Here is a 25,970-nt window from a genome sequence, read left to right as displayed (position 1 = left end):
AGATATCTTGATTGGAAACATCCATTTCAAAACCTAGGAATCCTGATATAAAAACACTGAGTAATAGAACAATTCAGATGATAAGGCCAAAAGAATATGGAATACCACAAGTCTGATGTTCAGAAGGTGACAATAGACAAGACAATGGGGGTAAACATCAACAGTGAAAAGGAGTATGGGAAATTGTGTCAGCTCTCGTCTTCACTTGATTCTGAATTCTCAAAACAAAAATAATGACTGAATATATTAAAATTCTAGAACAAAAATCAGTGCTATCGTAATACAGAAGGGTATGAAAAGAAACACGTAGAGCAGGTAAGAATTATTTTGAACATGTGAACTCTGTTTTTTATGGATTTTTTGATCATGTAAGCTCTTCACATTGAATGTGATGGTGTTTTCATAGCATCTACTGACTTAAAAGCAGAGTGGAGACAGCAAGGTGGGAAGATAACACCTACAAAGACGTTAAAGATTTGACAAATTGCTTTCAAGCTTTGGATAATACAAGTTCTTTTTTTTTTTGCTTTCGTGATCAATGAAAGCTGGTTTTAATGACTTCAATTTTATCATCTTAATATCAATTATTTTGGTTTTAATGACATTATATTAACATGGTGTCAGAAGTGGATTCATTTTACACTGATGAAATTTCAGAGAAGGCTTCTTCGTTTTGGTGTTATGTCAGCAGTTAGTAGACTTGTTCTAAGTCTGTTCAGAACATGTACTGTCAAGGCTCCCTAACTGATGAATAAAATGGATTTCTGCACTACTAATGAGACTAAAGAGTATTAAAGTTGGAATACAAGGCTCCCTAACTGATGAATAAAAAATTTCTGGACTACTGCTGGGGCTAGAGTACTATAGGATATCTGCACTACAACCAAGTTATATTAAAGTTGGAATGCAAGGCTCCTTAACTGGTAGACAAAGAGGACGTCTGCAATACAGCTGGGACTGGTGTGCATAAAAGTTGGAATGCAAGGCTCCCTAACTGAAGGATAAAGTCTGCACTGCAGCTGGGACTGGGACTGGGATGCATAAAAGTTGGAATGCAAGGCTCCCTAACTGATGGTTAAAGAAGATGTCTGCACTGCAGCTGGGACTAGGGTGTTGGTATGCAAGGCTCTCTCAAGATTAATGCACTCCACTCTGTAACAAGCCTTTGACAAATGACTCATCATATATAATTAAGAATGTCTTATCTGTCATCCAAATTCAGTAATTACAAATTGTTAATTAGACTTTGTTCATTAATACTAATTACTTGAGTTTTCATCTCAAGATAAGACCTAATTGATGAGTACGCGACGAACGTATTCCTCCAGGATAGTCACAAACCAATTATAATTATTACTTTAAGTTTAACAAGGCCTACTCATCCAATAAGTTATTTCAGGGTCCATAGCACCAACAGCCAAATGATTTTCAAGACTTTTCCAGACCATTTTCAAAACTTTTTTTGCATTTTTCCAAGACTTTTTGACCTTTAATTCAGGCCAACATCATCACCAAAGCTCATCAAAGTTCTGAGGATATGGTAGTTCCCTGGAGACAACTGAATTAATAACTATGAAGAATTTTAAAGACTTTTCAAAGATTTTTTTATTTTTCCTGTAATTTAAAGACTTTCCAGACTTCAAAAAATCCAGCGACTTCCAAAGAATTTTCCCATCGCTATGGACCCTGTATTTGTACTGTCAACATGATATCGGGATTCAGTTTGAAAAACAACAACACACTATTCCGAGTGTAAAATATCTTTCTTTTTTCCTCTTATTAGTTTACTGAGATTAGTACTCAATGAGTACAGGCAAATGATATAGAGAAATAAGTCCAATTGACCATTTTCCTTTCACTGCGAGAATCACTCGTAATGCCTGAACGGAAAAAATAGGACAAACAAAGGTCATAGCATCGTAGTGGCGTCAAACATCACGTGGGATTCAACAAACGTGAAAGTATTTTGGGGAATATATCAATGCTTAATAATGTGCTGTAAACATTTGATGATAGACAATTTCGTTGGTATTCGAATGCAAGATTCCTCTGTTGAAGATCGGCTGGTTGATGTGAGCTACGAAATAAAGAAATTTGAGTTCAAAATCAAATCGCTTGATTTTTGAGGCAGACGTTCAACGCGCATCTTTCATGCAACTCACCTATTGTTAAACACACGCTTGCACCATAATTTGGAGTGCAATCAATTTAAAATTTATGTTTAACAGTTTTCCAGGAATACAGGCAACGGCAGCTCAAGATATACTGTAAAATACTTTTTTTCGCTGAAGAAATGATTCAGTCAAAATAAAATCCAGCAAATATAATTTTTCTGTGTTTTACATCCATCTAGTCAGAACTCAGGGGAAAAAATCCATACACAACATCCAAAAAGTCTTTTCATTGAAAATTAATTCCTGGTAAAATAAAGTTTTTTACAGTAAACTGAGCTGAAATAAGCAAATTTGTAACAATGCAATCACATCGACATCATCAATGATGTTTAATTCTTAATTGGGTCAGGAGTAATGAATCTAAAGATTAGCAGAGTACCTACTAAGGATATTAAAAGATACCCTATTCTAGATTAATATGGACAGTACTAATGAAGTAAGTGTCAGTAGACTTACAAACAGTAATAAAGAAAGTGACAATGCTACAATTTATACCTAAATACTATTAGACAGCTGCTAACGAAATAATCAACGCAGTGCAAGAACAGAACGATCTAAGAGAGTTTGGGTTATCAGGTCAAAGTTAAAATCAACACCAAGTATACTTTTTCATTAGTTGTACACTATAATTCATGTTAGTATTATTTTCTTTTTTTGAATGACTGATTATTTTATTCTAATCAGACTTAATGCTTTTTATGAATTAATACAGCATGAGTATTCAGCTATTTCTAAAATGATGAATTTTCTCGGCTTAATAAAGATAAAACGTGCATGATCCAGATTTATGCCTTCATGGATTTGTCCATAATTACAGTATTTTGTCATTATAATGCTGCTTAATCATTTATTGATGAGAAAATGTCTCATAGATTCAATGCAACATAATTCAGACTTAAAATAGAATTAAAATTATTATATAGAGAATTATTGTCCTTGTTCTCATTCTGATTCAAATAGACTATACAGTGAGATGATGACAAACCATACATGGTCATAATACTATAACAAGTATATATAATGAATCTAGTGAGTAACGACTTCATTTCTGATTCACGGAATACTATTTGTTTTCATTCTATTATGTACACATGTTGAAAAATCCATGAAATACAAGCAGTGATCAAATTATTAATGTGATAATGCAACAGGAGAAGGCTATAAATAGCACCAAAATGCTATGACAGTGTTTGAACAAACATTTTAAAATATGATTTCAAGACAAAAACAAATACAAATTACTTACATCTCGATTTGACCAATTCCAATATGGCCGTTCACCATATGACATTACTTCCCACATGACTATACCGTAACTCCAAACGTCACTTGCTGATGTAAATTTCTTGTAAGCTATTGCTTCTGGTGCCGTCCACCTTATAGGAATCTTTCCTCCCTGCTTAAAAGCAAAATAAAGAAGACAAATTGTTGAGTATGTGTTAACACATCCCCTGTTGAAAGCCTGTGCAGATATCCAAAGGAAATAGAAAACAACGTGTCAATACTACACAACAAAGCATAATACTGGTTGCAACAATGCTGCAACAAAAAATCACAACACTTGGCTTAACCACTCGTCACTGACAAAATGAATCCAGTGCTTGTAGTTACTGTGGAATACTTTATTTTTGCTGTAATTAATTTTCGCTGAAAAGGTATTTTGGATGTTTTGTATGGAATTTATTTTCACTGATTATTGATGAGTTTAATGTGAAAGATAGGAAAAAAGTATATTTGCTGGATTTTATTTTCACAGAATCATCCCTCCGGCACAAATAGCGAAAATAAATTCCAAGCGCCAATGAAGTATTCTACAGTATCATAAAGTAGTAAAACCAGACCAGACAATTCATAAAAATTAATTTTTTAAAGCATTTTTTAATAAAAAGGCATGGAAAGCTGAGTGGTTCTATTCGATCCAATCTAAATAAAAACAAGTCATTGAAAATGACACAGTCCCCGTTAAGTTCTCTTTGTGCTCGTCATATTAAAGCGGAGGGGTTGTCGCGAGCGTGTCCTTGAAACTTGAGTTCCAAGTGGCGTATACAACAGATTGTTTATTTACATCAAAACACGTGTTTCGTGTCATAGTAATATGGCCAAAATAAAAACAGCCGTTATTCAGCCATCTTTGATCTGATTATGAAACACACTGATATGTATGATGTATGTGCCAAATACGAATGAAAATGGTACATAAATTGTGGAAATATAGTAGTAAGGCCAAAATGTCAGATGGCTGTCAATCGGCCATCCTTGACCAGATTTTGAAACAAATTGTCATGGATATGCATCCTAACATGTATAAAGTACATGTATGTGCCAAATTTGAATGAAAACTGACAGAGCACGTCCAAGATACCGCATAAAAAAACAAAAACAAGATGCCTGCCAGTCGACCATCTTTGATCCATCATGGACATGTATCCTAACATGTATAATCTATGTACCAAGTTTGAATGACAACTGACAAAGCATGTCCAAAATACAACATTTTCAAAAAACAAGATGGCTGCCAGTCGGCCATTTTGAATCGAATCGCTAAACCACTGCATGTGCATATGTCCCACATAAGGTACTAGGCACATGCAAAGAATGAACGGAATCGGTCCACAGGATTCTGAAATATGAAGTTGGATAGACTGACGCAGGGACAGACGGACACACGGTCGGACGGACAGACTCAGGAACTCATGGACGGTCGGGGACATGTATCCTAACATGTATGATCTATGTAGTAAATTTGAATGAAAACTGACAAAGCATGTCCAAAATACGACATTTTCAAAAAACAAGATGGCTGCCAGTCGGCCATTTTGAATCGAATCGCTAAACCACTGCATGTGCATATGTCCCACATAAAATACTAGGCACATGCAAAGAATGAACGGAATCGGTCCAAGGGACTCTGAGATATGACTCCGGACGGACGCACGGACACATGCACGAACGGACGGACGGAGACCGAATTATAAGTCCCCGTTTTCGGACTTCGTCCGAACGGGGACTAATTATTGCACTAAGGAGTCAATAGTCTTTACTTGATGTCACCTAAATCAAATTGTAATGAGCTAGAGGGTCTGGTAACATCAGAATACACACTAATTCTTAACAAGAAATTCTCAGCGATTTCTTACATACCTTTGTTTCATAAGCACCTTCCTCTTTGATTCTGGAAAGTCCAAAATCTGCAACTTTACAAACCAAGCGATGATTGATTAATATATTCCTGGCTGCTAGGTCACGATGCACGTAGTTCATCTCAGAGAGATATCGCATACCACACGCTATACCACGTAACATTCCAACTAATTGTATAACAGTAAATTTTCCATCATTGTTCTGTTGGGAAATGAATAATTCAAAATTAAGACTCATTTCCATTGGCTGAATAGTGTAAACATAACTTACCTAAGATTATCTCTAGAAATCACCTATCTTACTCAAAATTATCTCAAGAAAACACCTATCTTACTCAATACTATCTCTAGAGAACACCTATCTTACTCAAAACTATATCCAGAAAACACCTAATTCACTTAAGAGTATCTCTAGAAATCACCTATCTTACTCAAAATTATATCCAGAAAACATCTAACCCACTTAAGATTATCTCTAGAGAACACCTATCTTACTCAAGAGTATCTCTAGAAAACACCTATCTTATTCAAAATTATATCAAGAAAACATCTAACCCACTTAAGATTATCTCTAGAGAACACCTATCTTACTCAAGATTATCTCTAGAGAACACCCATCTTACTTAAGATTATCTCTAGAGAACACCTATCTTACTCAAGAGTATCTCTAGAAAACACCTATCTTACTCAAAATTATATCAAGAAAACGCCTAATTCACTTAAGATTATCTCTGGAGAACACCTATCTTACTTATCTCCTGAGATACTGAATATTATTTCAAAAGACCTATCTTACAAAAAGTTTTATTTGAGAGCATTACATTTTTGTTTTTAATGACATTCTAACTCACTGACCATCCAAATCAGTTTTGTCTATTGGGAAATAATACCCCTCATCTTACTAATAGTAATCACAAATCTGAATGAACTTTGTATAGAATGCTTAAAGACAATGTGCAATTTAATCCAACACAAATTACAGAGCCTAGAAAATGATATAAACTATTTATAAGCTTTAATGTGTAATGAATAATCTCATTAGTGGAAATGAAATTCAACCATTGAGGTAGTTCTTGCTTTAGTTTATCGAAGAGAGATTGACAAATTTGGGAGGTGAGAGAGAGTAGCAAGAAAGTCAGGGATAGAGAAGGAGAGTGTGGTAGTGATGTGTTGTGATTGTGCATGTAGGTAACTGCTTTTAATATGTAATAATTAGATAATAATATAAATCTACTTTTTTTGCTTCTTTTTCCCCTGCAAAATTTGATAGAAAAACCCTCCCCCATTGCAATGAAACAGTCTGATATCAAGTTCACTCATGTGATTGATATGCCAAGCACTTGTAATAAAGATAAAATTAAGTTAAACTTAACATCAATCTAACATTAAGCGCTTTTACTTGCTTAATTTGCATACCTGTGCAAATTAGCATAACAAAATTTACATACAAGAGCGCTCATTTGCATATCAGTTTTATTTCATTCTAAACTGAACTCACTGAATTTTGTCCAATTCTGAATTATTTAAAACTTAATTGTAATATTAAATAATGAGATGAAGTTTCACTAAAATTGAGTAATTTGAGAAGTACATTTAAGGAATTATCCTTAATATTATTAGGAAAGGATGTTCAATTTTCATATCTTATATGTAATTTTATTATTATCCAAAGTACAGCAAGTTTACAGCAGACTGTTAATGTAATTCTTTGGCCTTACAGATAACACAAATTTTGTATTTTTTGTTGCGAGTTAGTTTTGATAACAATTTATTAATTGAAAAAAAAACATAACATTTTAAAAATTGTTGATCAAAGCTTTTCTATAAGCAATGTTGCATTCCACTTCTTGTTAGGTAAGATTTGGGGAAATTTGCACTAAAGTGTTACTTAGCAATAAAACATCACAAGGAATTGTGTCGTAAATGTGTACATTCTAGAGGAAACAAGCTGTATATGTGTTGTCATAGAGGAATTGTGTCGTAAATGTGTATATTCTAGAGGAAACAAGCTGTATATGTGTTGTCATAGAGGAATTGTGTCGTAAATGTGTATATTCTAGAAGAAACAAGCTGTATATGTGTTGTCATAGAGGAATTGTGTCGTAAATGTGTATATTCTAGAGGAAACAAGCTGTATATGTGTTGTCATAGAGGAATTGTGTCGTAAATGTGTATATTCTAGAGGAAACAAGCTGTATATGTGTTGTCATAGAGGAATTGTGTCGTAAATGTGTATATTCTAGAGGAAACAAGCTGTATATGTGTTGTCATAGAGGAATTGTGTCGTAAATGTGTATATTCTAGAGGAAACAAGCTGTATATGTGTTGTCATAGAGGAATTGTGTCGTAAATGTGTATATTCTAGAGGAAACAAGCTGTATATGTGTTGTCATAGAGGAATTGTGTCGTAAATGTGTATATTCTAGAGGAAACAAGCTGTATATGTGTTGTCATAGAGGAATTGTGTCGTAAATGTGTATATTCTAGAGGAAACAAGCTGTATATGTGTTGTCATAGAGGAATTGTGTCGTAAATGTGTATATTCTAAAGGAAACAAGCTGTATATGTGTTGTCATAGAGGAATTGTGTCGTAAATGTGTATATTCTAGAGGAAACAAGCTGTATATGTGTTGTCATAGAGGAATTGTGTCGTAAATGTATATATTCTAGAGGAAACAAGCTGTATATGTGTTGTCATAGAGGAATTGTGTCGTAAATGTGTATATTCTAGAGGAAACAAGCTGTATATGTGTTGTCATAGAGGAATTGTGTCGTAAATGTGTATATTCTAGAGGAAACAAGCTGTATATGTGTTGTCATAGAGGAATTGTGTCGTAAATGTATATATTCTAGAGGAAACAAGCTGTATATGTGTTGTCATAGAGGAATTGTGTCGTAAATGTGTATATTCTAGAGGAAACAAGCTGTATATGTGTTGTCATAGAGGAATTGTGTCGTAAATGTATATATTCTAGAGGAAACAAGCTGTATATGTGTTGTCATAGAGGAATTGTGTCGTAAATGTGTATATTCTAGAGGAAACAAGCTGTATATGTGTTGTCATAGAGGAATTGTGTCGTAAATGTGTATATTCTAGAGGAAACAAGCTGTATATGTGTTGTCATAGAGGAATTGTGTCGTAAATGTGTATATTCTAGAGGAAACAAGCTGTATATGTGTTGTCATAGAGGAATTGTGTCGTAAATGTGTATATTCTAGAGGAAACAAGCTGTATATGTGTTGTCATAGAGGAATTGTGTCGTAAATGTATATATTCTAGAGGAAACAAGCTGTATATGTGTTGTCATAGAGGAATTGTGTCGTAAATGTGTATATTCTAGAGGAAACAAGCTGTATATGTGTTGTCATAGAGGAATTGTGTCGTAAATGTGTATATTCTAGAGGAAACAAGCTGTATATGTGTTGTCATAGAGGAATTGTGTCGTAAATGTGTATATTCTAGAGGAAACAAGCTGTATATGTGTTGTCATAGAGGAATTGTGTCGTAAATGTATATATTCTAGAGGAAACAAGCTGTATATGTGTTGTCATAGAGGAATTGTGTCGTAAATGTGTATATTCTAGAGGAAACAAGCTGTATATGTGTTGTCATAGAGGAATTGTGTCGTAAATGTGTATATTCTAGAGGAAACAAGCTGTATATGTGTTGTCATAGAGGAATTGTGTCGTAAATGTATATATTCTAGAGGAAACAAGCTGTATATGTGTTGTCATAGAGGAATTGTGTCGTAAATGTGTATATTCTAGAGGAAACAAGCTGTATATGTGTTGTCATAGAGGAATTGTGTCGTAAATGTGTATATTCTAGAGGAAACAAGCTGTATATGTGTTGTCATAGAGGAATTGTGTCGTAAATGTGTATATTCTAGAGGAAACAAGCTGTATATGTGTTGTCATAGAGGAATTGTGTCGTAAATGTGTATATTCTAGAGGAAACAAGCTGTATATGTGTTGTCATAGAGGAATTGTGTCGTAAATGTGTATATTCTAGAGGAAACAAGCTGTATATGTGTTGTCATAGAGGAATTGTGTCGTAAATGTATATATTCTAGAGGAAACAAGCTGTATATGTGTTGTCATAGAGGAATTGTGTCGTAAATGTATATATTCTAGAGGAAACAAGCTGTATATGTGTTGTCATAGAGGAATTGTGTCGTAAATGTGTATATTCTAGAGGAAACAAGCTGTATATGTGTTGTCATAGAGGAATTGTGTCGTAAATGTGTATATTCTAGAGGAAACAAGCTGTATATGTGTTGTCATAGAGGAATTGTGTCGTAAATGTGTATATTCTAGAGGAAACAAGCTGTATATGTGTTGTCATAGAGGAATTGTGTCGTAAATGTGTATATTCTAGAGGAAACAAGCTGTATATGTGTTGTCATAGAGGAATTGTGTCGTAAATGTATATATTCTAGAGGAAACAAGCTGTATATGTGTTGTCATAGAGGAATTGTGTCGTAAATGTATATATTCTAGAGGAAACAAGCTGTATATGTGTTGTCATAGAGGAATTGTGTCGTAAATGTGTATATTCTAGAGGAAACAAGCTGTATATGTGTTGTCATAGAGGAATTGTGTCGTAAATGTGTATATTCTAGAGGAAACAAGCTGTATATGTGTTGTCATAGAGGAATTGTGTCGTAAATGTGTATATTCTAGAGGAAACAAGCTGTATATGTGTTGTCATAGAGGAATTGTGTCGTAAATGTGTATATTCTAGAGGAAACAAGCTGTATATGTGTTGTCATAGAGGAATTGTGTCGTAAATGTATATATTCTAGAGGAAACAAGCTGTATATGTGTTGTCATAGAGGAATTGTGTCGTAAATGTGTATATTCTAGAGGAAACAAGCTGTATATGTGTTGTCATAGAGGAATTGTGTCGTAAATGTGTATATTCTAGAGGAAACAAGCTGTATATGTGTTGTCATAGAGGAATTGTGTCGTAAATGTATATATTCTAGAGGAAACAAGCTGTATATGTGTTGTCATAGAGGAATTGTGTCGTAAATGTGTATATTCTAGAGGAAACAAGCTGTATATGTGTTGTCATAGAGGAATTGTGTTGTAAATGTGTACTGTAAAATCTGTATTAGAAGCCGCGGCTTCTATTAAAATGGTACAATGCAATAGAGGGGATGCGGCTTCTATTAGAGCACCTACACATATGAGAAGTGATGAATTTTTAGTTCTCAATTATTCAAAAAGAATGGGTGCGACTTCTATTAGGGATGCGGCTTCTAATACAGATTTTACGGTATATTCTAGAGGAAACAAGCTGTATATGTGTTGTCATAGAGGAATTGTGTCGTAAATGTGTATATTCTAGAGGAAACAAGCTGTATATGTGTTGTCATAGAGGAATTGTGTCGTAAATGTATATATTCTAGAGGAAACAAGCTGTATATGTGTTGTCATAGAGGAATTGTGTCGTAAATGTGTATATTCTAGAGGAAACAAGCTGTATATGTGTTGTCATAGAGGAATTGTGTCGTAAATGTGTATATTCTAGAGGAAACAAGCTGTATATGTGTTGTCATAGAGGAATTGTGTCGTAAATGTGTATATTCTAGAGGAAACAAGCTGTATATGTGTTGTCATAGAGGAATTGTGTCGTAAATGTATATATTCTAGAGGAAACAAGCTGTATATGTGTTGTCATAGAGGAATTGTGTCGTAAATGTGTATATTCTAGAGGAAACAAGCTGTATATGTGTTGTCATAGAGGAATTGTGTCGTAAATGTGTATATTCTAGAGGAAACAAGCTGTATATGTGTTGTCATAGAGGAATTGTGTCGTAAATGTGTATATTCTAGAGGAAACAAGCTGTATATGTGTTGTCATAGAGGAATTGTGTCGTAAATGTGTATATTCTAGAGGAAACAAGCTGTATATGTGTTGTCATAGAGGAATTGTGTCGTAAATGTATATATTCTAGAGGAAACAAGCTGTATATGTGTTGTCATAGAGGAATTGTGTCGTAAATGTGTATATTCTAGAGGAAACAAGCTGTATATGTGTTGTCATAGAGGAATTGTGTCGTAAATGTGTATATTCTAGAGGAAACAAGCTGTATATGCGTTGTCATAGAGGAATTGTGTCGTAAATGTATAGACAGAGGCTAGCAAAGATAATGTAAATTATGTACAGAGAAATTGATTAAGTATAGATTTCATCAATCTTCAAGGGGGTAGACTAATCTTCTTACAAACGCCAGTGCAAAGAGAGAAATTCAAATTCTGCTCTTTGCCAAGCAGACATCATTATTTTTGCATGAGTAAACCTCCTGCAGACAACATTACCAATAGTTTGGTACTTGGAATGCAAAGGTTATGCTGAGACTGGAAAATAAATGTGACAGTGAGATATCAAATACCCAGAATGATAGAGCCATCGTTAAATTTATGCAAACGCCTGATGAGAGAGCAATTAATGATAGAGGCTGAGTTTATCTGGTTTGAAAATGTCTCTATTACTCTATTAACGAGAGGCTAACAGGTCGGTCGGTATGAGGCTATTAATGTATGAGGCTATAAATGGCTATTTTATGGTTATGGGAGAATTGTTAGTCAAATATATATGGAACAATTTGCATAAATTTCCCATAATGCACTTGATAATTAGAACAAATTATCTAAATATTTTCAAAAATGGCTGAAATTTCTAAAAGAATTCTGACATATACAGACTCAAAACCTAACAAATTTATGAACTGGTTGAAGTATTACATGTTTCCATTTTGAAGACAGAAAGTGCCTGCATTTAAAAGTTCTGAAAGAATCTGAAAATCTTGGAGTTTGTAGCACTAGTATTCAATTAGATTTTTACAGGGAATGTCAAGGAAAACCAATGGAATTTGTAACATCAGTATTCAACTAAATTTTTACAGAAAATGTCATAGAAAACAATAGAATTTGTAGCATCAGTATTCAACTAAATTTTAACAAGGAATGACACGGAAAACCATGGAATTTGTAACACCAGTATTTAATTAGATTTTAACAGGGAATGTCACGGGAAAACAATGGAATTTGTAACATCAGTATTCAATTAGATCTTAACAGGGAATGTCACTTGGACAATGGAATTTGAAGAGCAAAGGTCAGATGGGATGTAAATGATCTGACACAAATATGAATTGTTTCAGTTAAAGTATATAAAAATATTGACATTGTATGCTGAGTGAGGAATGCAGTATGGTTTCAGATTACGACCACACATTATGAAAAAAACGATACTTATCTGGTTTAAATAATTATGTATTAATAATACAAATGGTATTAATAATTTCAAAGCAGAAAATTATATTTAAAATTAATTGTTCTGTTGAAAAGGAAAGGAAACGATTTTAATGATACATCAACAAATTGCGCAAATTATTTGAAATTTCATTATTTATTTCTATTCAGTGACTATGTGTGTAATAAAGTTTGAACTTTCTAAGTGAAAGAGCATTAATGCCAGTGGATTTTATTAACAATTAAAACAGATATTTTTAGCAAAAAAAAGTAAAATACAAAAATTTACATAGCAGTAGAGAAAAAAATATCCAAAAAATAAATCGTAGCATAATTACATTTGAAATAAATACATTGGAGATATACTCAAGTATTTCAAAAACAACATTTTAACATTCTTTTCTGCTTCCTTTGGGCGACTGAGAGAGAGTTTTACTTTTACAAGAAAAGAAAAATATTTGCCAAACCTGTTAAATCACATAGAAAATATTGACAGTGGTAAAAGTCAGTTTCAGCTTTTCCTTTGAGATGTAGAATTCAGTTATGGCTTAAAAGGAGAGTATTGGTTTATGCTGACAAGAATGAATAGAACATGAATTGTAAAGTGGACATTCTCCTCACCATGGGGAGTTGCAATTCAATACTCACGATACCTATCACGAATAATAATTGAGTTGATGGGTGTTACTGGTCACTGCCTCAACAAAATAATAAAATTGAATAAAAGTATTCAGTACATATTTGGTAGGAATAATGCAATTGGTAAGATCCATTTTATTTCAGACTTCATTATTGCCACATTTGATGATTCTTATATGTAACAGTTACATTGTACTCCAGTTTTTGTTCGAGCAGAAATGATTTTTTTATTTTTTGAGTGGTATTTTTTTTCTCCTCTTTTGGGGGCCAGAACACATTTTTTCTAGTAAAATGGTGATTTATGTATTTCCATCACTATTTCTAAAAACAGTATATAGTGTCAGTAAATCACAACCCCACAACATGGCCAGAAGCAAAATCCCATTCTTGTGCAATCCGAAACACATTTTATGGCATGCAGCCCACCAAGGTTGGAAACACATGTTCCATTTTTCATGAGCTATATCCTGTGAATACAATAGTAGAATCCATACTGTCATACTCTGCCCTGTAGGCAAAGACACGCAGGGGAATCTCCATTGTAATGAGTGTATACACAGCACCCTTTCATTTTGTGATAGAGGAGAAACTCACAGGTTGGTGACATGGATTACTATAATATACCTTGAGGTTCATATGGCAGCTGTTCACACAAATCACAAACAAATGTAACTTATTTCAGGTCAGCTGATTCTATTACAATGTTTTGAACACCACATACAAAAATCAACATCCTGAAATCCAAACTATTGTCTCGGCTAATTTATGGTTTACAAGCTAATTAAAAAACCCAAATGTAACATGCTGTTGGCACAGCTTGAAATGTTGTTTAAAACTAAGTAATTTCATTAGTCTTTTTAAATGTGAAATATTTTAGATCTTTTTAACCGAATAAATGACTAATCTTAGTTCAATTCATCAAAACATGCATTATTATGGCACTGATAGAGTTTCAATGTTCGCTCTGTTGAGGACTACTGCAATTAGAAAGGAAGCACTAAATGTAAAAACGACACCAGAAAAAAAAACTTCAGTTCACTGAAAACATAAATCATGTTCTCATTCTGTTTGCAGTAATTTGAGGTCGATTACTGTTCATTAGAAGTTACTGACACTATAACCTTAAAAAGATTTTGTGCCTACGGCAAAGTTCCAGTAACTGATCACACTTTGTGCAGATGGGTCAGAACTTCTGGCACTATAACCTTAAGGATATTTTATGCCAATGGCAAACTTTCAGTAACTGATCACTCTGTGCGAATAGGCCAGAACTACTAGCACGGTGACCATAAGGAAGCTTCATGCCCAGGGCAAAGTTCCGGTAACTGATCACATTGTTTATGGATGGTCAATTTAATAAATACCATCTAATTAAAAGCTTACTTACCCTCAGAAATCTGTCCAAAGAACCATTCTCCATGTACTCAATAACAATCAAAACAGGTCTTGCTAGAATGCAAAGAAACAACACTGTTAAAGGTAGCCAGGTCAAAGGTGAAAACATTTTTAAACAGGATTAATTAAAGAAAGGGTCCCTGTAAGGTTTTCCCTTTTAAGTGGTGACCTTGCCTGAATAATAGAAGACATCATGCTTTAAAAAATACCTCTTGTTCAAAGATTGATCGTAGCAATTAAGATGCATTATGGTAAAAGGACTTTTAAGAAACGTTTACATTCAATTTGAAAGTTTTGTTTGCAATGCAGATGCTTATTGGAATCATTGAGTAGCCACTCACAACAGATAGCGACTGAGAGCGACACAAGTACAAATACACTGATGTATGGCAAGGAAATAATGTTTTGACAAATGGCTTGGAAAACAGTGGCGTCAACTCAGCAAATCTATGTAGAGTATTTTAAACAAAATATTGGTGTACTAAATATTTGTTCATGATTGAAGCTACATTTTTAACCAAACAGAGTAAATCAGTGATTGCTACCAGGTAGGTAAAAACAAGCTAAGTGAAAGAAGAACCGCTACATCATGTGTGGTCAAATTTTGACAACAGGCTTATGAAAAACTTGTGCAACTACAACAACAATTTTCCAAATTCAAGTTGTTGTATACTATATTTGCTGTATTAGAATTTGTGGTAAAACAATGATTTCAATGATTAGTAATTTTAATGATTATACAATAAAAGCAATTGTTAGTATATGTGTGATTCCTATCAGACATGCACTTCCGATAGAAGAAATATGGTACCGGGGTAGTTGAAGTTTTTAAAAAAAATCATCAGTTAAAGATATTTGTGATCTGTGCAAAAGGTGAGAAGTTGGTAATCCTAGATGGCAAACTCAGCCTATTGGCAGTCTGTAAGGTCAATGCATTGCCCAGTCAAAACATACAAAGACTAATGTTTCCATCCATTATGCAAGAGAGAAAAAATTAGCGAAAGAATATAAAAGTACTCTCATTAATTATTCAGTTTAATGTCCACTTAGAATCTTGAAGACCTTAATCTGAGGCTAACACAAGGTTGTTTGCATCTGTTGGTACCTGCTTGCTGATTGGCTAAAAGTGTGGTGAACATGGAATAGTGGTTGATGGTAACCAATTGTGACAGGTGTAACAAATTATGCTAGAGTAAAACATTTTAGCTAGTTCCAACATCTTGAGCATGCAGCACAAGACAGAGGATTTTATTCTCCACTGATATGCATAAAAATTTTTTGATGTCATTTATGATACAGATAAAAGAATTAAAGTACAACGGAGAACTATACATTTTTGAAATACTCACATTTTGTGATGACACCTTCTAATCTGATCACATTTGGATCATCAAACTGTCCCATAATAGAAGCTTCTGTCAGGAAATCATTTCTATCTTTCAAACTAGCTCCTGGTTTCAACGTTTTGACGGCAACAATTTTTGGCTCTCTTCTTGGCATCTTTAGCATACCTCGACAGACATCACCAAATTCACCTGTAATCAATATTAGAATCACTGTTACCAAACGCCTCACAATTTACAAGTATATTGTTCCATTTCTAGGTAAAAATGCAAAATTAATCAATAATGATTTTAACAATTTGATTTTGTTTAATCAACACAGATGAACAGTTTCATAGTCCACTTTTTTTTTTTACTTTATTTGTGGCATTTTATTTTATTCTACCAAAATTTAAAGAAAATCTTTGAAGACACTTTTTTTTTGAAGAAGATGAATTGTTTGACTGTCATATTTTTAGGAGTTAACCTAGGTGTGATCTTGACATTCAGAGTTTTGTCACTATAATGTGCAACACAAATCATTGGTTGACATCTTTCTCAAAATTAACTGTGAGGGCGCAACTTGGCCAATCAAATGATTGCTCATGTATCAACATACAGTTTCAAGCTCATTGTCACACTACAGAGATGCTATGTTATTATATTTTAGTAATCTCATATTAATTGAACCCTACATAGTGTGGTACTTATGACTAAAATGATTGAAAGACGTCAATTGTATTACTTTAACACATTAATTACCAACTTAGTCTAACATGGGATGTTGTTTTTTACTATTACTTCAGCATGAATGCTTTGTTTTAATTAACACAGATAGAGTATCCAAAGAATGTACATTGAACATTAATAAACAGTCTAGAATTCCAGAAAGATTACAAGCATAATTAAAACAGATGGACAACTGAGGTATGTCAATGTAAAGTGTGCACAGATTGTCGAAAACATAGAAGAAGGACAGCGAGGACACACAACATACTAGTGATTTGCCTAAAAGTTTAGCCCTAACTTTCATAGAGAGTATTCTACTTTGTAAGTATTGGAGAGATTTAAAAGTCACGTATACACTATATACATAACTAGCAGGCTATATGTATGTATGATAACAGTTAAATCACTACTCTTATACATTATCCCATGCAGACAGCAATAATTACTTAGACACTTTATATCATGGGTATCAATAATGAATGGAACAGCCTTAATGACGTAAACACTAAAGTCAATTACTATATCAGGGGTGTGATTAATGACTGTAACAGCCTTAATGATTCTTTTAATGAACTCAGTTGACCCATTGATGTTTTAAGAGTTTCTTAATGCTTTAAAGATGAAGATATCAGCCAGTGCGTCTCTTCTCACACCTGTGGTCAACAGTAATAGTGGAATGATCTCGCAATGTTATGTTTTTTTTGTCCCTTCAGGACATATTACCAGTTTAAAAGTCACTGATTGACCTAAGACATGTAATTTGATCATTCTATGAATACAGGAGCATTTTGATATCACCACTTTTTGATCGTTTAATGATATCAAAAACTTGTCACCAGCAGAACATCAAATTAGTCATAACTTGACATTCCTGAGACTACTGACGAAGGGAAGATCTTCAAAAAGAACAAAGTTGATAATTGTATCTGATATCCTCAGCATTTTGATTGTTATTAGATGTCCCTTGGTCATTTGCATTAAAATGTTATATGGTAGTTTAGTTAATGAAGACATGACAGGATGGTGGAGGTTCACTCACATTATATATTAAGGTCAATCTAACACACGCACAGGAATGTAAAACATTGCTGAGAAGAGTAATCATTTTGCCACGTCTCACAAAATGTGGTTATTTTCACCATGTCTCATTGTCTATTCATAGTCTTGGCAGATTTAAGTAGATTTATGTTCAATTTTACAAGATTTTATTAATGACTTCTTGGGTGTTTGGTATGTAGTATATTTTCACTGATTCTTGATGAGTTGAATGTAAAATATAGGGAGAAAGGTATATTCGCTTAATTCCAGGGGAAAATAAAGTAATTTATAGTATATATCTGATTCTGCGGTCTTCCTTTATGCAAATACACCCATCTTTTAAAACTTCAACTCCATATACAATTTATTTTGTGCCCATAGAGAAAACTGACTTCTATGGTTGTAATAGTAATCTACAAAACATGGACAAGGTGACTCACAAAAAGCCATATTAACTTGTCATCTTTTAGTAATTTTATCATTAACCGTATAAAATCACAATATCATTCTTGACATTTTTACATTAACTTTATTAATCTAGAATGACACAGACCTAACAGTAGTGCATATACTCAACTTCCACGAAACATATTAGGTCACATTTTTACATTAACTTTATTAATCTAGAATGACACAGACCTAACAGTAGTGCATATACTTAACTTCCTCGAAACATATTAGGTCACAATTTTTCATTAACTTTATTAACCTAGGATGTCACAGACCTATCAATAGCATACAAATTAAACTTTCACTGAACTCATTAGGTCACAAATTTACATTAACTTTTTTAAGCTAGGATCATGCAGAACCTAAAATTTTCTTTTGAGGGTTTCTTTATCATGTAACATTCCACTATTTTATTTATCTTAGTTCATATTAGAAACACTATAACAGTCTTCTAACACACAGCCACTTGAGATGTAAATGTTTGAATATCAGCCAAATGTCAATTTTGGTTTATTCTAGTCAGTAATTTGTTCACATCATAAACCACAAACATACAAGCCAGCAATTTACAGATCGCACAGAATGTGACATGTACGAGAACCCACAAGTAATGTACAATGGGTACCTGTCTGTAAAATAGAGGTTTGGTGTGAAGGTATTTGGTTGACTGGGGTGTGCAGTTTATACAGAATTATTGTGCTAAACATGTCCACAGAAGACAGACTTTTTTCTCAAGTTAGTACTTGAAGGTTTGTGTTGTCTCAATTTTACTCTTTCTTTATTCATAACACATGACTGAATATCAGTCTCTAGATCAGCCACTCGACTCGCACAAAGTGGCAGCATGTTATTTATTATCCACTGGCTTGGGCTTTTGATAATCATTAAATGTGAAAATAAGCACATTTCACATCCAAATCATCTACTCCATCACTGTACATAAAATGTCTTCATTTTGACAATTCCCTCGACTAAAAAAAGACAAGATAACTAGAATGTCATCTTTTCGTTTGATTAAGCACCTACTCAAGACATATCTCCCAGATGTAATGAAATGCTACTAGAGATTGTAGCTGAACTCTGACCATTCGTGTAATTGAAGAAAAGTCTCAACAGACAAACAAACAAACATTTCTCTCATGTGAGCTATTTTTTTTAATTTTCACAGATTACTTTTATATCTCTGTTTATGTAGCTGAAATATGATAACACAAGCACTGCTTTTCAACTTTTCACCAAAATTAAACAACCAAACCTACAACACATATCCTCTAAACAATCAGAATTATCTTTGTGTACTCACCACCTCCAATAACTTCCTCTATCTTGACATAGGTAGCTGATATTTCTTTAGCAAATTCCTTAACAGCCAAGTTGAGATCTTCATATGTATGAGGATCAATGTAAGTCTTGCCTTTATTAGATGGTGGCAACAAAACTGTGATAAAATGAAAAACTCTTATGTCAATATAGCAAAAAAATTTCCAACATTCTAATAGGCAGAGAGAATTGTTTACTGCCCTCTAGTGTTCAATATGGAGAGAATAAAGTTGTGATTGGGATAAAGGTATGGCACAGATGCTGAGTGAATTATCAGCCCAAGGTCCTCTTGAACATCAAAAAACCAGATGAACATACTCTTGAAATTCCAAAGCATAAATCACAGAAAGTTGGGAAAAAACACTTCCTATCAATCAACATTAGACAGGAGGTGATTAAAGAGGTGAGGGAGCATGAAAGTTGAAATCCTACACTGGTATAGCCACTGTGTTAACGGGTATGAATTAACAGGCACATCAACTGTTAATATAATCTTCACAAAATGGGATTTCCTGTTGGGTGATAGGTCAGCAGTAGAACTATAGTCCTATGAAATCTTTCTCAAAATAGTAAATCACCAGAATGTCTTACCAAATATCACATTGATCCATGTATCAACTATTGTATCTTAATGAGGCAAACTATCTGAATATAGTCCTGTTTTAATACAAACCTCAAACAAATCACAATAAAATTGGAGGCTAATATTGAAGCAAATAATTCAAATTTTTAATGAATGTCAGACATGATCCAATCCAATATTTGAACAACAATTTAAGACAGGAATGAAGAATAATCATTTATTCCACTCTATATTTGCATACTAAAATAATTTTTTTTAATATTAAAGTTTAATTCACATTGACCAACATTAATTTTAAATTGAAAGGCAAATATCCTCTGTCTAGAAATATTGAAAACTGCATTTTGTTTGGTACTTTTATTGGAATCAGTGTATCTCACATACAGCAAACATACAACGTAAATGCTGGTAAATGTATTAAATAGTGGCTGTAAAGTTGAAGCTATGTTGTCTAGAAATACCACTAATTTATGTGCCACTTTGAAGTACTTCCCCAGTGGAGTGTAACTGTCAAGATGTATTACATTAACAATGGACAGATCACCAATGTTTTTATAATTCCACACACAGGGAATTACTCCTCCTGCTGTCTCTCAGGTGAATTCCATCAAATATACACTGACATCCTTACAACTGGGAGAAAAACAAACTCTACACCAATCATGAATTTTTTATCCTTATACTAAGTCATCGCAACCACAGATATAACACAAAACACAAGGGGGATTTAGAGCTGCAGTTGATGACGTTCTCATCTATGAGTTTTTGTGAGATAAAAACTGTCCTATCTAAACTTCTTCAGTGAACAAAAGGAAGAAGCTGGGATTGAAAACTAAAGGTTGGAAAAGCAGCATATTGATGCCCCTCAAAATGAAACCTGCCATCCCTGTGATAAAATGGACAAATATAGTATACAGTCTTTTGATTGGTTGACAGTATCATTGCAATGGTTCTGATTAAGTTATCCCATCAAACCTTGGGGTCATTCAATTCGTACGATAACACAATCATGAATTGTTGGAATATAGCACTCAATTGGTCTGAAAGAGACATTGATCCAATTTCACCACTGACGAATGACAAAAAACGACATTCACGATATTAGTATTTTTTTATTTCCAATTCCAATTCCACTTCTACAATTCCAAATTGCATTGAACATTGTATACATTCGATAAGGCTTTCAATTTTAGCGCAAAACATGAATCGTTTATTTTACTTAATGAGGGAAAGCAAGACATTTCGATAAGCATAGTTATTCCTTTTTAGTAATTCAGCCACAAAAAACAAAACAATATTCCTAAAAATGTTGATAGTGAAAAACCAACTTAAGTTAAAAAACTTACCTTCACCATTTGTATATACCGTGCTTGTATCACGCAATTCGTATCCTTTGCGTCTGCAAACAGAAACCAATATAAATATAGGAATAGAAGAAATTACCTCAATGAACATTGCTTAGATGTCAGATTGAATCAAAATAATTCTAAAGTAGGAATGTTGTTGAAATCAGAAAGATTTATCTCAATTGAATCATAATTATTGTAGTGTTATTCTATCAATTTAGATGCCACAGATGCCGCATTTTAACAACAATGTATTTTTGCATACAGTAAGTAGTATATGGACCAATCAAAAAAGGGACAATTCAACATATTTTGTAAGATGTGAGTTGAATCAATTATATGCATTGATCTTGGGAAACATACAATTTTCAAATCAAACCAGCCACACAACCAAGTTGGAGAAAACATCTACATACAAACAAACACTAAGCAAAGCCAATATTTGGATGATACTTGACTGAAAATAACTAGAGGAAAGAAATAACTTACAAACACAATATACTTTCATTAAAAATAATTGGCGGAATAAAACATTTGGGTGATACTTGATTGGAAATAACTGGAGGAAAGAAATAATTTCAAAAGAGATTAACAAGTCCCCTGTGGATTCCTAGAAATATCTGGAGGAAAGATACACCAAACACATGACATTTACAGCATTCCGTTTGTTCAGTCAGCCATGATCAGAATAATTGGTTTCATTGAAAAAACAAGTAGAGATGTAAAGATGATACTAATTGACACCTTAGCATTCTCAGTCTTAAAACAGAAGGGGCAATTAAAATTGTGCATGCAGTCATTAGGCAATAGGTAAACCTTCATTACTTAATGGCTGGGTTTCAAATTTTAATGGGAAATATGTGAATAATTTTATAGTGAATAAAAAAAAATCTCTGTTTTATGTGTATAAATATTAAAATTCCGTGGAAATTAAAAGTAATAGAACTAATAAGAAAAATTTGTCTACAGTTCAGAAATTTTAAACCAACTATATGTTTGCTGATAATATTAAAACTATTTTTTTTCTCGATACAAATGATAGCATTCTATTACTGCCCGTCGCCAGCTTCAAGAAATACATCATGAAAGATGACTGCTAGAGCATATGTCTTCAAGCTAACATCACTGTTATCATTTAAATTGTAATTGTTTAATAAAAAATTTTGCGTATGCATTTTTTATCGTGTAGTCATTATGAAATGCCAAAGTTCAAAATGTTTTTGTTTACTGTTTTTAGTCTGGTTACATTGTATGGTTTCCATGGGAGCAGGTACTATCACTTGTAAGACATTCATATATCACTACGAATAAAGTTGCAAAACCTGCCAAATTTATTGCTGTTTTCATAAACTTTGGATACAGTCAAGGAATGCAATTGAAACTACAGCCAATCTAGCATTAAAATGGACAAATTTGAACTGAGGATGAGGAAATTCAATTGGTTTTTATAGAATTAAAAGAATTTAATATTAAATAGTGCCATTAATGATAGCTATTGCAAACTTTTATCACATTACAAAACATACTCCTGAACAAATTTGATCAAACAAACCTAGAATTGTTCTAGAAAACTTGTAAGCAGAAATTTCTTTTGTGGATGTGTCAGTCAGCAAAAACCAATTTTCAATATCCTTCAATTACAAAATGTTATATCATTACGTTTGTCAGGACACATCAAGTAATTCAATTGAAATACAGCAGTTTGAAACCTCACTACATGATAACATACAGTATTACGGTCACTGCAGTTTTTTTACTCACAACACAGTAATATTTGTAGACATCAATTATCAGAAGAAGAAAGATACTCTATTTGTTCTTTGTAATAATAATTAAGGTAATGACATGATATGTATCAGATGCTGGAGGGAACATGTTCATTTTCTGCAGGGAAATCAGATCCTCAACAATTTATGGTCTCTATGAACCCATTAAAACATCTCTTATATAATTTCTGATCATATTTTGACATTTAAAAATCTTCTTTTCCAATGTCATTAATTTAACAGAGCCTAAGGGTTGATATGCTGCTATATCTAAGACAACATGATATCTTAGAAGCAGTATTTTTTTCAGATTATTGGTAACATAATGTCTCTCTCGACATAATTCAATATGATTGAAAATTGTATCCACTAAAACATTATTACCTAGATATCATTGTCTGCATTATACTTGCTACAGTTGTTAAGCTACAAAATATTCTTTCCAATTTGTTAAAAGACATCATCAACCCTTAGGTCATACATACAAAAAGTATATTTGTGGAAAAGAAAAAAACTACCCTGTACCAGCATATACAGCTTTTAAGGTCATAGGTCATAGGTCATACAAATATACTTTTTTCCACAGGTCACATGTCATGTAAATGTATCAATTATACAGGTCAGAGGTTGTGTAAATATACTATTCACAATGATTATAATTTTATTCTTATTAAGATTATTTTCTTACCTGCGGGACATGATGATAAAAATGATAAGAATTGCCAGAATAAGAATGATCACGACAGCAGCAATGGATCCAGCAATGGCTTCGATTGGAACACTAGTACCACCTACAAAATACACAGATAAATTACTCACAGATCACACCTAATCAAAACCCCAGTACAGCTGGGCTCATCTCTTGCCAAAGCTGACAATCATACAATTTTTCCTGGTACATGATATCAAACAATACTTGTAGCCATGATCTAGAAACTCATTACTATGGCAACAAAAATGTTCCCATTGGTACAGTAACCCAAATACATCAATGGTCACAACTTACTAACAGTTCTTCACCTATTTTAAAATGAGAGTTCTTACTGGTATTCCTCACATATATAAAACGTAAAATTATTTAATGATTTGGATCGGAAAATTATTGACTGACCATTATTAAATTACATAAATAATGCCTACCATTGTATTGCAAATTATGGAAAAATAACAATTTGTTCTTTGTAACAAAATCATGCAAAATATGAAAATCAATACTAAAGCAATAAAAGCATCTCACTACAAAATGTCTGTATCGCTTCTATAATTGCAAACTTTTTCAACAAAAAATCATGAGAAAACAAACCAATTACACATACCGGTATCAATAATGAAGAAGTAAAGATAGTTTTTTATTCATAACTACACTGTAATAAATTTCTTAGCTTAAAGAACATTTGGAATTTAGAAGACAAATTATATGGCTAAATACGAATTCTGAACCTTGAATTTGCAAAAACATGTTTTTTAATACATAAATTGGAAGTAGATTAAAGACCAGAGCAAGTAATCTGGCTCCAAAATAATTTTGACATTCTTAAATGCTATCAGCGCATCTGAAACATTTCAATTGAGATTCCTAATTTCATGTTTTTTTTCACTGATAAAATGTGTTTGCAAATCAGCTTTTTTATCAAATTGATATATCTATTATTTAAAAAACAAACAATGTCTCAGGGCAAATGAACATTTTAATACAAATATTCACAGAATAATTCATACAAGATGAGATAATACAGAGACTGATTCGTAATATTTAACAGAAGAAGACAAAAGAAGATCATATTCCACACACTGATGACTTCACCGTGCTGATTTTATGATATGAAATGACGTTACATACTATGGATACAGATAACAACAGCTAGAAATTTCAAAAGCTATTGTGAGAAGATATTGATAGATCAATTTGACATCTGAGAGAAGGCAAGACCAAATGAATTTGAAAACACATTTTTATGTCTTACGGTAATGCCGACTGTATTATTGTTTGTGATAGCAATTTGTATAATATTTAATATTTATACGAGATAAAACTTGAGTTCACCTGTTAAATATTTTATAACGATCCACCTTATTATTAATATTTTCATTATTTTTTATATAAATATTATTATAATTATTATTATTTTTCACTTGTGTATTTTTGTATCTGGCGTTCTTAGATCTAGACCAAAATAACAATAACCAAAAAAACATCAAATAAATTGTTGTTTTAGTCTGATTGTGAGTAAAAAAAAATAAAGACAACATAGGGAGGGCTGAGAAAGATCATTGAAGATATTGATGCATAGAATAGAAGACTAAGAGCTGTAGTGATGGATGAGGTATTGTCATGTAAATCAAGTCTCCTGCTGATGAGCCTATCTTCAGACTTGGGTGGCAGTATCAAATTACTATCAATAGAATAGCACTGACCCCAGTATAGATCAATTGTTTAACAGAGTACAACAATCGGTCAAGCTATTTAACAAATGGAAAATTCACAAGAACCAAAAATCAAGGATTTTTATGTAATCAATCATACACTTTGAAAAGCATGATAATGGACATTTTAATTCTGACAATGATTTTTGCGTATCACCCGTGACGCCATGACATGAAAGATGGATTGTTTCTGTTATTTCACATAAAACATGTGATAACCAGTCAGGCAGATATAATTGATACTTCTCTACATCTACATAACAAAGACATTCTACTCATACGTATTTGCATAACAAAGACTTTCCACTTACACTCATTTGCATAACAGAACGTACTTAGTTATTTAAATTAGAATCTTACTAACATAGTTAATCTAACACC

General features: G+C 32.9%; 1 protein-coding gene across 2 annotated transcripts in view; it reads right to left on the bottom strand.

Annotated features, from left to right (window-relative positions):
- The window catches only part of LOC100313591 (ephrin receptor type B-like protein), a 96,215-nt gene that overhangs the window by 8,809 nt on the left and 61,436 nt on the right, over positions 1-25,970 (bottom strand). Inside the window, exons 8-14 of one of the 2 annotated variants that reach the window (XM_085490735.1) lie at positions 23,854-23,956; positions 21,400-21,452; positions 19,454-19,588; positions 15,961-16,146; positions 14,604-14,665; positions 5,316-5,516; positions 3,421-3,573 (exon numbers count right to left, since the gene is read on the bottom strand). In XM_085490735.1, the coding sequence (XP_085346861.1) occupies positions 3,421-3,573; positions 5,316-5,516; positions 14,604-14,665; positions 15,961-16,146; positions 19,454-19,588; positions 21,400-21,452; positions 23,854-23,956 (893 nt within the window). The remainder of the gene's footprint in view (positions 1-3,420; positions 3,574-5,315; positions 5,517-14,603; positions 14,666-15,960; positions 16,147-19,453; positions 19,589-21,399; positions 21,453-23,853; positions 23,957-25,970) is intronic. The other variant, XM_006821124.3, reaches the window with a different exon arrangement.

This window comes from Saccoglossus kowalevskii, chromosome 15 (assembly GCF_978046115.1).
Source record: "Saccoglossus kowalevskii chromosome 15, keSacKowa6.1, whole genome shotgun sequence".
Taxonomy (NCBI): domain Eukaryota; kingdom Metazoa; phylum Hemichordata; class Enteropneusta; family Harrimaniidae; genus Saccoglossus; species Saccoglossus kowalevskii.
Note: the sequence above shows the minus strand (reverse complement) of the source record. Positions and strands in the feature narration are given on the sequence as shown.